The 13,525-nt window shown below is 34.5% G+C and overlaps 1 protein-coding gene across 1 annotated transcript; it reads right to left on the reverse strand.

The window, feature by feature from the left end:
- Nucleotides 339-6,382, reverse strand: LOC18612983 (uncharacterized protein HI_0077). Its single transcript, XM_007049982.2, has 7 exons — nucleotides 5,952-6,382; nucleotides 4,906-5,147; nucleotides 4,448-4,544; nucleotides 1,418-1,601; nucleotides 1,228-1,309; nucleotides 950-1,019; nucleotides 339-869 (listed from the first exon to the last, which is right to left on the reverse strand). The coding sequence occupies exons 1-7, from the start codon at nucleotides 6,345-6,347 to the stop codon at nucleotides 798-800; spliced, it is 1,143 nt and encodes a 380-aa protein (XP_007050044.2). The 5' UTR covers nucleotides 6,348-6,382; the 3' UTR covers nucleotides 339-797.

A 13,525-nucleotide genomic window follows, 5' to 3' on the forward strand; every position in this document is an offset into this window, starting at 1 on the left:
GCTTCCATTTATCACCATGGCCAGTATATCAATTTCGTTTTGCTAAATTTAGTTGTTTTCTTTTATCTTAAGAAAAAAAAAGAATTAAATTGTTTGAATAAGGCATACACTTTATTTCTTTTAACAAATTTTCAACAATCATGTAATCTAAATTAAATCATATAGGCTCATAGTTATTTTAATCATATTCTAACATCCGTTAATGAATTTTTGAATTTTGAGATAAAATGTCCATTTTAAATAATAATATATCTAAAGTGAATTAATACAATACCTTAAGAACTTAAGAATATTTTACCCTTTTTTTTTTTAATGTATTTAACTATGAATATACAAGATACACTCAAACATTTAATTCATTGATTGGTGCATGATCTCCCTTTTAAAAAATAAAAGTTCGAATATCCTTTCCCTCAAATATATATATATAAATATATACAAGGTTACAGCAATGACCCTCGTATAATCACAAAAAGACAATTAGAAGGAAGAAGGAAAGACGGAAGGATGGTTTGCTACAGCTTCCGCAATGCTCTACAAAGTAGTTCAATTTTTGTGTCAGACCCTAATTCAGACCTACAAGTGAGCTCTTCTGCATCTGCTTCAAATATATAAATGTGCGGCGTCAAACAACCAATTCAGCAAGAAAATTTTCCTCGTCATCTTTGGTTACATGGAAAACTGGACATTGAATTCCAGACATCAAAAGCATAATGCTAACCAAACAGGACTGCTTCATGCCATAGCTTTAACATATTGAAATGTACTCATGACATTGCAGTGACTATACAAATAAGTCATTCAGATGGTCTATTTAAACTTGAATGCTCACTCTCCATGGATATAAGACAAGCAAGCCTATCATAAACCTGTTATCAAATTTGAAAAGTCAAATTATCCTTTTCCAGGAAAAGTTTATATTTGAAGTGTGCACTACTGAATCACATACCTCAGAAAGCTGCTGACTATTGTTCTGATTCTCTTCGGCATCTTGTTTACTTGTTGATGATGAGTCATACCTAGATGGCATGATAGACACCAAGTTAGTTAAAGACAGATATGTATACCTGTTTAAGTTCTAAATTAAAATTCTGTCTTGCCACTTGGTTCTAAAGAGAAAATAAGGTACAAGACCAAAAAGTTAGAATTACATGAAGACAAATTTGGTCAAAATTGTATCTAGATTTTTTCCAAGCAAATGACACTATACAAGGCGTTCTTACTTACCAATCTCGTGGAATGCCAGCTTCATCTCGAGCTGAATAATTAAAAGGCCCTTTTAACTCCAAATTATACTCTTGTAATAACTCTACATGGTTGCACAAAGAAGTTCTACATAAGAAATTGCACAACTTGAATGGAATTTTTTATTCTAGGCACAAAATAACCTGCCTGGAAGTGACACAATGCTACTGACCTTTAAATGTTGAGCATGGAGCACAATTCATTTTACGACAGATTGAGATAAACCAGTACATACCAACAGCTACATGTGCAATTTCCTCTCCAGCAATCCTAGCTACAATGCTAGATGTCCTGTGATCCCCAAAGCCAACCATTTTTTGCACCAAGCGTGGCCCAGCATCAAGACCCCTAGCCTCCTACATCCCATAAACACAAGTGTGTAAATTTTTAAACCATGTTAAAACAAAACAAATTTGCATCTGTATGCAGATACAAATATCAAGTTATATTATGCGAAGGATCTAAGGATTAACTGCAGCTTTTACCCTTTCCTCCAAATATTAAATAAGCAGCTACCAGATTGACAAGATCAGCGATTATTGAATTCAGAAACAAGCATCATTACACAGATATGAGAATCCTATAGAAAATGGCTAACATATTCAAAACAATAGGGTCTGAAATAACATGATGACAGAATCGTGCAGCATAGCAGATTCAAGTTCTATAAACTCTAAAAACAAATCAAGTTAGATAACTGAAATTCAGGCACTAGAAGCAATTTTAATGCATATGACCTGAAAGTTTAAAATTTAAGATTGAAATATCCAAATAAGCCCTAACCTAAAAGGTCAATTAAGCCTATATACTTTTATTGCATTCAATTAAGCCCATTTACTTTTATTTTAGGTCAAATAAGTCCTTAACATTAACTGATGACTAACAGCAGTTAGTCAAAGTTATAGCTGTCAGTTTAATGCCATGTCATCTGCCACATGGCAGTTGACGTGGCCAAAGATGTTGCTGATTGAATTTTTCATTGCTGACTTAGCTTTTTCCCGTTTTGCCCAACTAAATCTTAATTGGTTTAGAGATTTAAAACAAAAAAGAAAAGTTAAATAACCTAATTGTTAAACAATCTAACCTAGCTCTTTTTTTCTTTGTTTTAGTACTGAGGACAAAAAGAGAGCCAGAAAAAAGATTAAAAAGGCTGTGTCTACCCACCCCTACCAATCTATTTGATTTTCTATCAAGTCCTCTCTCTTTTTTCTCTTCTTTCTTTTTTTTTTTTTTTTTGTTTTTTTGAAAAGCTCATCCTTCTTTTTTCGCTGTCACTGTTTCTCATCTCCATAGAACGAAGAAGAAAAAGAAACCCATAAACAAAAAAGAGAAACAATTTAGAAATCTTGTCTTATTTAGCAGTTTTAATTCACTGCAGGAGAACACACCCCATTTTCCTATTTGGGAAAAACAAGCTGAAATTTGTAGACCCAAAGATTCTGCCCCTTTTCTTCTTTCGTTTGCTTAGGTTTCTTCAAATTTGCAGACCCAAACATTCTACAATCTCATTGGACTGAAGTAGATTACTAAGGCAATTAAAAGAAGGGATAAAATGTTTTTCTAAGCTTCTACTCAAATTAGTTGGGCGCTTACCTAAGAGTTTGGCAAGGTCACAGCTTGAAACACCTTCAGACTTGCAAAACTCGAGTTTGGGCAAAAGGGTCTTCATAACATCATATAAAAGCACTCTTGATGAGGCTTGTGATTTGGGTTTCTAAGAAATCATGATTCTTGGAGAAGATAATGACAGAGTCAGTGTTATCAAGGGTTTCAAAGTCGACGACTTTGGAGGCTGAGAAAGCAGATTCTGGAGACATCCATGTGTATTTATGAGGTATGAAACTGTAAACGAGTGCTATTTTAAAGTGGTTGAGAATAATCCGAGAGATAAAACTGATGGGTTGTTTTAAGGGATGCAATAAAAGTCTGTAAAAGCTGTAATCTTCTTCTGCCTACCATGGAGAATAGCTCCATGGACAAAACAATAAAACAAAGGAATCGAGAATTAAGTTAAAAGAGATAAATAGAATAGACTAACATGCTGCTGAGAATTAACACTGCTAAAAAAGACAAGATTTCTAAATTGTTTCTCTTTTTTGTTTCTGCATTTCTTTTGTTTTTTTTTTTTTTTGGTGTGTAGAGAGATGAGAAACAGTGAAAATGAAGAAAGAAGGAAGAGAAAAAGAGAGAGGACATGACAGAAAATCAAATCGATGATGTGGCATTAAAGGGACAGTTGTAACTTTGACTAATGGCAGTTAGTCACCAGTTAGAGATCAGTTAGTGATAAGGGCTTATTTGATTCAAAATACAAGTATAGGGGCTCAATTGAATGTAATAAAAGTTCAAGGGCTTATTGAGTATCATGCCATTTTTTAAACTTCAACTTTGACCAAGATTGGATTATAATTGTTCAGTTAGGAACAGCCCTGAGCATGACTGCAGCCTATTCAGGCAGCAAACTGGACATGGGAAACATATGTTTGTACAAACTTAAACACCGAATTTAGCTAGGTTCACAAAAACTTCCATATGAAGTGTCTCAAATAAAAGTCAACGCTATGCAAATCTCAAAACTGGAACAAAATCTGATCAGCCGACATCACTACACAAAGCCAAAGCATGATTTCAAAGGGTACTTTAAGTGAGATTGCTGGATAGTTCTGAGCCATGGAAACTTTGTAAAGATGATGTTATTGTGAAATGGAACATTCCATTCATGTCCCCCCACCCCCAAGCAGGGAGAGACGGAGAGAGAGGTACTATACTTTTCAAGCTTGTTCTACATATGTTGAAGTTTCAAGCTGTTAACAGTAAATTCCTAGGCAAAAATAACTTCAAGTTTATTAAGAAAACTAAGAACTGAACCCAGTTCGAACGACCATGTTCATACACTAAGATTTTAGAATGTGCTAATACAATGTCCGCAAGATTCTAATGAAGATATATTTATTATTGACACAACTTTGCAGTTACCAAGAATCATTCATGTGTGCAATGGACAAAAGACAGGAGCCAAGAATTGTTTGAGTGAAAGGAAAAGGAGTGGAATACGCTGGTTGGGCAATTACCATCTACAGATATTGCATCTTAAAATAGAACAGAACTAAAGGTTTCCTTTCACAAAATCATAAAATTCAGTAAATGCAAAAAGTGGTTTAGTTTCAAGCATAAAAACATTGGCCAAGAGTAAAAAGATCACCTGTACTAATGGGATGGCAGCCAAACGTGCAGCGACATTATTTGATGATTTCTCACACTCTCTCCAAAGTAAGTTATGAGCAGGCATATCTCCATAACTAGTCAAAGGACAATAAATTGCATGGAAGTGACACATGAAGAATATAAATCAATAAGGTGTGCCTATTTCCACATGTTTTGGTTTCTTCAATGCAAATCTCAGTTATCATGTGAATAAGCAAGACCCACATATCAGTAGATGTGACTAATTTGCACTGAAGAAGAAAAAGTGTGTAGAAATAGGGCCTCCCAATTAATAAATGCACCATACATATGCAAAACTCTTTTCTTTTAACATAGTAAAACCTCTGATTATGGGCATGCATATATTCATAACTAGTTAAGGATAAACAGCTTCAAGACATTTAAATATGAAAAACAACAAATTAACATGCAATACAAAGCAAGAACTCTGCGCACCTGAAACCAATCTCAGCAAGTCTTTGTGAACACCAAGCATAATGGCGGCTCTCGTCATCAGCAACATGAGCAAAGTCAGCAAAAAATTGTTCCCCGAGAATCTCACAGAAGGGAGAAAATCGAACAACAGTATCCCATGCCAAATCAATTGCATTTAGCTCCACATGAGCAAGGTTATGAAGCATGTAAGCGTTAAGAGGCAGTCTAGAGTTTTTGGGGACCGGAATCTCCTTTGGAGAAACCTACATTTCACCAAAAAAAAAAAAGACCAAAAAATGATCATTTTCACCTAACGAAATTTATAGTAATTGAAAGATAGGCAACATCCAAATGAATAATTAATCAGAAAGATGTATTACACATGCTGTTTGCTTGAAAGTACCAGCTCCTCAGGGGAACCATAATATTGTAATAAAAATAAATAGGCAAGACACTTCCTGTTGAATCATGGAAACTTTCAATAATCATATGCAGCAAGGCAAGACTATCAAAGCCAGATAAGACTAAGTATCAATGAAATAATGAGTAATAGTTTTTTAAAGTATTAGAACCTACAATTTCAAGAAAAATCACAATCTCTAACATTAAGGTTGGTATGAGGGAAAGAAGATAAGAAAGGGAGTGGAAGGAAATAAGTGTTTCCTTCCTTTGGTAGGAAGAAATAAGAAGGAAAAAGAATACATTTATTTGCAACTTCCCCTTTTCCCTCCAAATCTAATCCTTGCAAATTAAGAGAAAAGCTCCCTCTTTCAACTTAAGTTAATCATTTTATTTATAATTTTACCCCTAATCTCTTTCTTTCCCTCTGTTTTTCAGTACACAAACTAAGGAAAATAAACTTTCCTTTTAATCCTTCATTTTCTTCTTTCCTCACCTTTTTACCATTCCTCTATTTTCCTTCCTTGCTACCAAACATAGCGCAAGACTTTTAATCTCATCAATCTTAAGTAAAATGATGAACAATAGAGTAAATACCACACAGCAGAAACTCCAATTCTAAGCGGTATATTTTGAATCAGAAATTTGTAGAGAAATAGAAAACAAACCAATTGAGGCTTAGGAGGGCGAGCAGGTCGAGAAGGAGGCTGACAGACCCCAATGGGCAGATTCTCATTGCGCCACCTGGAGAAAGCCAAATGAGAGAGCTTGCATTTGGTAAGAGGGTCAGCGGTAGAGAGAACCAGAGCACCAAGCTCTGCAAGAGAGGAACCAGTAGCCTCCAGAGGGCTGTTAGGTGTGTCAGCGTCTTTGGAGGAGTATTGGGACTGTAACAGAGGTTGAGGGCCATTAGGTCCCCAAAACCGGTCCTCGTTTAGTGGGCTCTCTCTCCAGCTTTGGAGACCTGACCATTGAGAGAATTGCGAAGAAGGAGAAGAGAAAAGAAGTTTGGTGTTGTGAAAATGGTGAGGAAGAGATGAGAACCTCAGCTTGGGGACGAGCATGGTTCTATGGTTCTGATTTTGAGCTGCACCTTCAATTTGCGGTTTCTTGTGCAAATTTTATATTTTTTTCAAATTTTTAAATACAAAATTATGAAATTTAGATGATTTTAATTATTATCAAATTTAATTTGATTTAATTTATATTCTAATTTAATTAAATATTAAATATTGCAAATATATTTTTAATCAATTATATACTAACTTCGAGACAAACATATGAAATTATTTTAGTTAAAATAAATTAATTACAATTAATTTGAAAAAGCTAATGACAACGAAATTGATTAAAACAAAACAAATAAAAAAGGAAAAGGAGAAAAATGGAAAAAAATAAAGAATATGAGTGCATTTTTTAGTATGTAAAGAAACTTTGACCACATTAGTTTGACTAATAGAATCCTAACATTAATAAGACGAGGATTAATGAGAGTGAGTTTGTAAGTAAATTTATTTTTCAAGAGAAATCAAGAGTGTTGTTTAGATTAATGTGAGAAAATTTACTATAATTATTTTTTAATTGAATTATATATGATTTATTATATTTAATATATAATTAAATTATAATTCAATTTATAAATTTTAAGTTGATAGCTTTTAATAGTGATTTTAAAATTAATTAAATCTTTCAATCGTATTTATACTTAATTAAAATTCAGAATTTTGAAACTAAAAGAAATAAAAAAACTAGGCAAAATAAAAGAGAAATAAACAAATATGAACTGGGGAAATAAATGATTGTGGGCCTCCTACCACATGAGAGAAGGGTGAGGAGGTAAGTGACAGTTGGAAAAGTCTTAGCACCCGCATTGCCTAAGCTACAAATCTCAATCTCTACTATTATTTAATTACTCCATACAATAATAAAAGAAGAGTAAAACTAAAGAACTTTTCATACAATGATAATTTATCGGACAAATTTTATCAATCAAGTGAATAAAAATAACTAGAGAAATTGTTATCAAGCAACCTTAAGCATGCTCCTATGTAAGAATCAAAAATAAACCCTAAAACATGCATACTAAGCAATATATATTAATAAATCATAAAATGATGAGATTCAATCTCATGTTCAAATATGAAATTAATCAATAAATTAAAAGCATAACACAATGAAAAATAAAATATACATTTAATTAAAGAAACAATCGAATCCCTCAAGATCAACTGTTTGGGTTTTTCATGCAATTTTCAGATTAGTTATGAATGCTCATAAGTCATGTATTACATTCCTTACTCTATATATTGTAATTCTAACGACCGCTCCTCGATCGCTACCGACATCCAAGACTTTCGGGAGAACTTGTCAAGTCCCGAACAAGCCTTATTAGAGATTACCGGTAATTCATTATACTCGTTCACCAATCTATGTTATTGCTTTAAACCGTATAACCCTTATGACATGGTTTGAACAATAGACATAATAAATCAACTTGATCTTTATTCCGTATAATTGTAAGTAAATACATCATAGTCTAAAATGTCTAATTGTACATTTATATCAAGACTAGTATCCATTTACCAAAAATAAAATACATTACAAAGACTCGACCTTTAACAGCGGAGCGATTCAAAATAAAATGCTATAAGATGTCTTTACCTATCCGCGATGGACTATAAATGTCGATGAATGCATGCTAGGCCGATCACTATCTGCAAAAGGGAGATAAGGGGTGAGTCTCACAAACTCAGTGATCATCGGCTCCGTAAGTAGGGTGTAGATGGGAAATAAGCATAAAGTAAATAAATTTGAATAGTAAATCCAGAAGAAAAATGATAATCTTGTAAAACCAATCACAAATAAGGTATTTGTGCCTTGTAAAAATAATGCTATACTTTCTTTGGCAAATGATGCTGGAAACAAATTGTAATAAAACTAATTTCAATCATTGAAATCACCTATTTCATTCAAAAATATGATAGTTGCATAAAAGTACGCACGCTCCCAAAATGTATGGCTTATAAAAATCAACGAGTACAACCACATAAATCATCTCACAATCCTTTATAAAGTGCTGAAAGCTATTAATAAATAGAGAGGGAGCTACGGAAAAACATTAACTCTCCACCATGCAAAAGAGTACGAGTTTAAAAACTCTCAAGGCTCTCGAGTAGGTAATCATAATAACCAACACGTGGACCCACTTTCATGTAATAACATCCAAGAGCTTCACTTCACCATATTCCTGCAGCCATGGCAGTCTTGATGATGTTGGCCAACATCGGTGAAATCAAGCTGTCGTAACCGCGTATAACATCTTGTGGCCTAGCCACGTATATGCATCATAAACGTGGCCCTAGCCACGTCCAACAGCCCGTTGGTAACCCAAAGGTTCTCTAGCTAGAGCTCACTTGCGCACAAGGGTCACACTGTCTTGATGTGACATTCAGCCTACTCTCGATGGTCTTGGTTGTTGGTCCCAATAATATGTGCTAAAAGGGTGGTGAATAGCACAAATCGACTCTTGACAAGATAAGAAACTAATTTTCAAAACAAAGAAAGTAAAAATAGAGAACAATGCACAACAATTTATAGTGGTTTGGTCCAAGACCTACATCCACTACCTTGATTATATAACCAAAGATTTTCCCAACAAATTCACTAAAAACCGGTGAAATTCACAAGCTTTCACCAAACTTTACAATGGCTTTTACAAGGCTCATCCAAAACCTTTTACACTAGTTTTTCACGGGCTAAACTAAAACCCAACACCTAACTTTTCAAGGCTAAGTTAGAACCTTAACACCTTCAAGCACATCGGGCTTGGAACAACCTCTTAAATTGGCTCTCTCACTCTAAGAATAAAATAAGAAAGGTAGAAGAAAGTACCTATGATCACAAGTTGATCTAAATGGTACAAGGTTGAGTGCTAAATACAAGTATAAAAGATGATCGTTTGAGTGCTACAAAGTGTGGAGAAGATTTTTTTATTTTTCTGCTCTATTAGGCTTAAATCTTCTCTTTAAACTCTTAAAAACTACCTTCTAATTGTTGGAAGACCCTTTTATACTTGGAGAAACATCTCTGATGGCAGTTTGACAATTTTCTATTTGTTAGAGATAGTTGAGAGTCGATCCTAGCCGTTACTCTGTCTTTTAGTATAGATTTCAAACTTGCAGGCATAATGCTTTTAGTCGACTACTCGATATCTTAGTTGACTAGGTTGTCTCTGTTTTCTGCTCCTTGTCTCTGACAATTCTAATAGTAAACACTTAGTCGACTAGTCCATTTCTTGGTTGACTAAGTTGTCTCTATTTCTCAAACTCTTCAGCCCGCCATTTTTCCAATTTGAATCTTGGCCAACCAACATTCTTCCTTATCCAACTAATGAGCTTTCTCCTTGTTAATCAGTCATGTCTCATTATTTTTATCTGCCTTTTTCTTTTAATATACACTTTGAAGGATTTATTTATTAATTTTATACATTAATTTTCCTGCACACTTAAGTAAAGGTATTAAACACAAATGAATGGGAATGTTTTACTATCATCAGGAACTAATGGAGTCAACAATCTCTCTCTTTTTTAATGATGACAAAACATTCTTTTATTAACAGCATAGTGTCTTTTTACTCATTTTGGTTTTCTGTAGAAAATGGGGATTGCTCCCCCTAAGCATATGCTCCCCCTTAGTGTGTGCATATTTATTCTAGCAAATTTTATCCTTGTCATGTAGAGAATGACATTATTTAAAGCATAAATATGTGAAGAATTTTTGTGTGATTTATAGCAATGAATGTTGACAGTTTTTCATAAAAATTCAGCAAGGTCTGTCAACAGTATATAGTCATCAAATTTTGTCTATTCCCTTCATAATTCAGTCAACACACTATACACAACATCCATAAATATTTGCAATCGTAAGTTGATCAATTATCAACATACAACAACAGTTATCAACATGTAGTTCAATATGGTTCAGTAGCAAATTTTGTTAACAACAGTTAAAATGCCATGGATAGCAGATTATCAGCAAACATTCAATTTTCAGCAAACAAACATCATAGATATATCAGCTTTCATGTCTCACACTACCATATAAACAACAAAATTAAAATTAGTGTTCAAGTGCCACCATGGCACAAATAGTAGTTAATCAAAAGATGTTCCAAAATTGCCCTTGAATAGTTTTTGCTTCCTATCCCCTATTTTTCTAAGTTCCTACTCTTGATTCATTTCTGCTTTCTTTTCTTTTCTAAGTTCCTTTCTAGTTCCTCCACCTTAACACATTTTTTTTTAATTTATTCTCTAGTTGGTTCCTGCACCCTTGGTTTTGCCATTCTACTCCCCTTTTTTGTCAACATCAAAGGAAGGGGCTTCTATTCGTATGATGTGTCAGAAGGTGAGGATTCAGTGCCATAGAAAGGGTTTAGAGGAAAAGGAGAAGGCTCTTGGAGAGGTGATGACTATCTAGGGGAAGGTTCTAGTGAGGACTTGTCTGAGACAAGGACTGGACTCTAAGGAAAAGAGGCTGAAATAGGTCTGGATTTCCATGCCAACCTAGAAGACTTTCTTCTCTTGAGAAAAGTTGTCTTGGTGGCCATAGTCTTCTTTCCCTTGGTTGGTGGTTTTCCCTTTGTTGGTGGTGTTGTAATGGCTTTTTCTTTCCCAGATTGTGCCTTTACTTTAGGAGCTGATGCAGGTTTCTTCCCTTTTCCTATATCTCCACCATCTTTTTGAGTTTTTGTCCTGGCAATGTCTTTTTCAGCTTGTCCCTCTCTAACCATTTGATGGAAAATATCCATAATGGATATTTCTTCTAAGTTGGGAGGGGAGGCCTACTGTTTCTTTATTTCTGAACCAACCACTTTAGTCCCTTGTTTTAATTCATTTTTGCTTTGAAGTTCCGGAGAGGGTGTCTTGGTTCACTAATCAACCCCTTGGTGAGAGTCTTCAATCTGCAGAACAAGACTAACAGATTTATAGATGGAACCTTCAGCTTGAATGCCATGACTTCCACAATGAGGAGCAGACTTTTCTACTGGCTCAGCTGAACCTTCAGCACCTTGCTGTGCTGGTGCAGTGCCAGGTGATGCAGAGGTGTCTGCAACCACAAGTTCAGATGGCTTTTTTTTTTCCTTCTTCAGGTCATTTTCCAGTTTTGTAATTTTCTCTTCAATTTTCTGTAATCTTTCTGCTTGGTCAGTAAGCTTCCCATCGATTCTCATAAGAAGATTGAAAATAACTTCATTTGAGAATCTGGATGGTGCTCCCTCTTATTGAGCAAGCAAGTTGGATTCTCTTCCAAAACCAATCTTGGGGGTTTTAATGAATCTTTCCCCATCGAGTATATACCCCATTTTGATCAAACTGCCATAGTAAATGGCTTGATCTTTGGTTTTCACCATATCCATTTCATACCTCTTTGCCCAAACTCCTTTTTTCTGCACAAGAGATGTGATGACATTCCCATAAGGTAGGTTGATCTTATCAAGTCTGCAAGCTCCTCTCATCTTTTCAATCATAAACCTTCCTACATTTAGAGAAACTCCATTGAAGGCATGTTCCATCAACCAAAGATCTTGAAGGCTAACGTAACTCAAACTTCCACTTCTGCCTTGAATGTTTGCTGCTATAAAGTAGTGAAAAATCCTAATATGGGGGCTGATTATCAGTCCTGAATTGCTCTTTGATGAATACTTTTCCTTTCTCTCGATGATGATTTCCCATAATGAGGATGGATCATACTTTTCTAGGAACTCATACTCACCTTTTTCACACTCGATTTTTAGTAAGCTTCCTAAATCCTCAGCAGTGACAACAAATTCTTTCCCATTCAAATATACATTTAGACCATCTTCGACATAATCATCAGAATCCTCTAATTTCTTTTCTTTTGAAGCAATGCCAGAATAGAATTCCTTTACCTGACTTGCACTATAAGATCTATTTTTAAAGGTGCTATATTCTTTCAGTTTTAGTTCATCAAAATAGTCAGATAAACTAGTCTGAATCTCTAAGTTCTTATCAAAACTCTTCCAGTCAATATATTTGCCATAGGAAATTAGTGCATTTTCAATATTTTTGAACCTCATTTTCATGCAATCTATTTCTAAACTTAGAAGACGAGGAACTAGTACCTTGCTTGAGTGAAGGTTCCTTGTTCTTTTTCTTTTTCATTTTCTACTTTGTCTCTTTTAGTTTCTCCGATATCTCTTTCATTAACACAAACATGATTTTCTGTTTCTTCTTCAGACTTTTCGTTTCTGTCCCTTTTTCCAATGGTCACTTCCCTTTCTTCTTTTGTCAAGCCCAGCTCTACAATATGTTTATTATGCCATTCTTACATAAGAATGCATGTTTGCTTACTTGCGTACCTCGAAAATCGTTAAAGGACGGCAATGTACCAAATGGTACAATTAAGTTGAATTAAGCCTCGAACTAGTCCAAATAGAGATTTTAAGATGAAATTGAGAATTTTAAAACCCTAGAATGACTTAAAATGGTGATTCGAAGTTCGAAGACCGATTTAGAGTCAAATTGGAATTTTCATGACCTAGGGGTAAAATGGTCATTTTGCCACCCGAGGTTAAGATGTGAGTGTTGGATGAAATTTTTTACTAAGATTGATCATTTGGAGTATAATTTGAGTTTGAGAAGTGAAGAATTTTAATTTTGGCATTTTTTCAAGGATAAGGGTAAAATAGTCATTTTGCCACCCCAAGGGCAAAATTATAATTTTACACCACCCAACACTTGTCCAACACATGGATTTTATCCAATATTGTCATGGATAATTGAGGAAATTTAAGTTGTGGAGAGAGATTGCTTAATGGGTAAATATGACACATGGACCAATGGAATGGTGACACATGGTAAATTTTTGTCCATTTAATATTTTCCTCTATAAAGCCAATTTGAACTCTTCCACATTCATTCTCATGGTCGGCCATAGCAAGAACAAAGGAAGAAAAGAAGAACAAAAACCCTAGAGTGAAAATTCAAGAGAAAATTGGTGGATTTCAAGTAATCAAGCCATCAAAGGTGAAATTTCTTAACTCTAGCTTGTGATCTATCTTTCCTATGCATTATTTTGCATTTTCCATGGTTGAATCACAAGATATCATGAAGGATAGTGTGCTGATCAAACCCTAGGAGAGAGAATTTGATGATGATTTAGATAGATTTTTAAGATATATGGATGTTTTTAGTTGTTTATGGTGTTAAGTGTAAGAATTAAG

The sequence above is a fragment of the Theobroma cacao genome, chromosome 1 (assembly GCF_000208745.1).
Source record: "Theobroma cacao cultivar B97-61/B2 chromosome 1, Criollo_cocoa_genome_V2, whole genome shotgun sequence".
In the NCBI taxonomy this organism is placed as follows: Eukaryota; Viridiplantae; Streptophyta; class Magnoliopsida; order Malvales; family Malvaceae; genus Theobroma; species Theobroma cacao.

What these genes read in the sequence shown, in the direction of transcription:
- LOC18612983 (XM_007049982.2), bottom strand. Translation starts at nt 6,347, where the DNA reads ATGCTCGTCCCCAAGCTGAGGTTCTCATCTCTTCCTCACCATTTTCAC. An exon ending in CTTGCTGAGATTGGTTTCAG is followed by an intron (nt 4,545 to 4,905) that starts GTGCGCAGAGTT and finishes TCCTTTGACTAG; the next exon opens with TTATGGAGATATGCCTGCTC. An exon ending in TCCATGCTCAACATTTAAAG is followed by an intron (nt 1,310 to 1,417) that starts GTCAGTAGCATT and finishes GCAACCATGTAG; the next exon opens with AGTTATTACAAGAGTATAAT.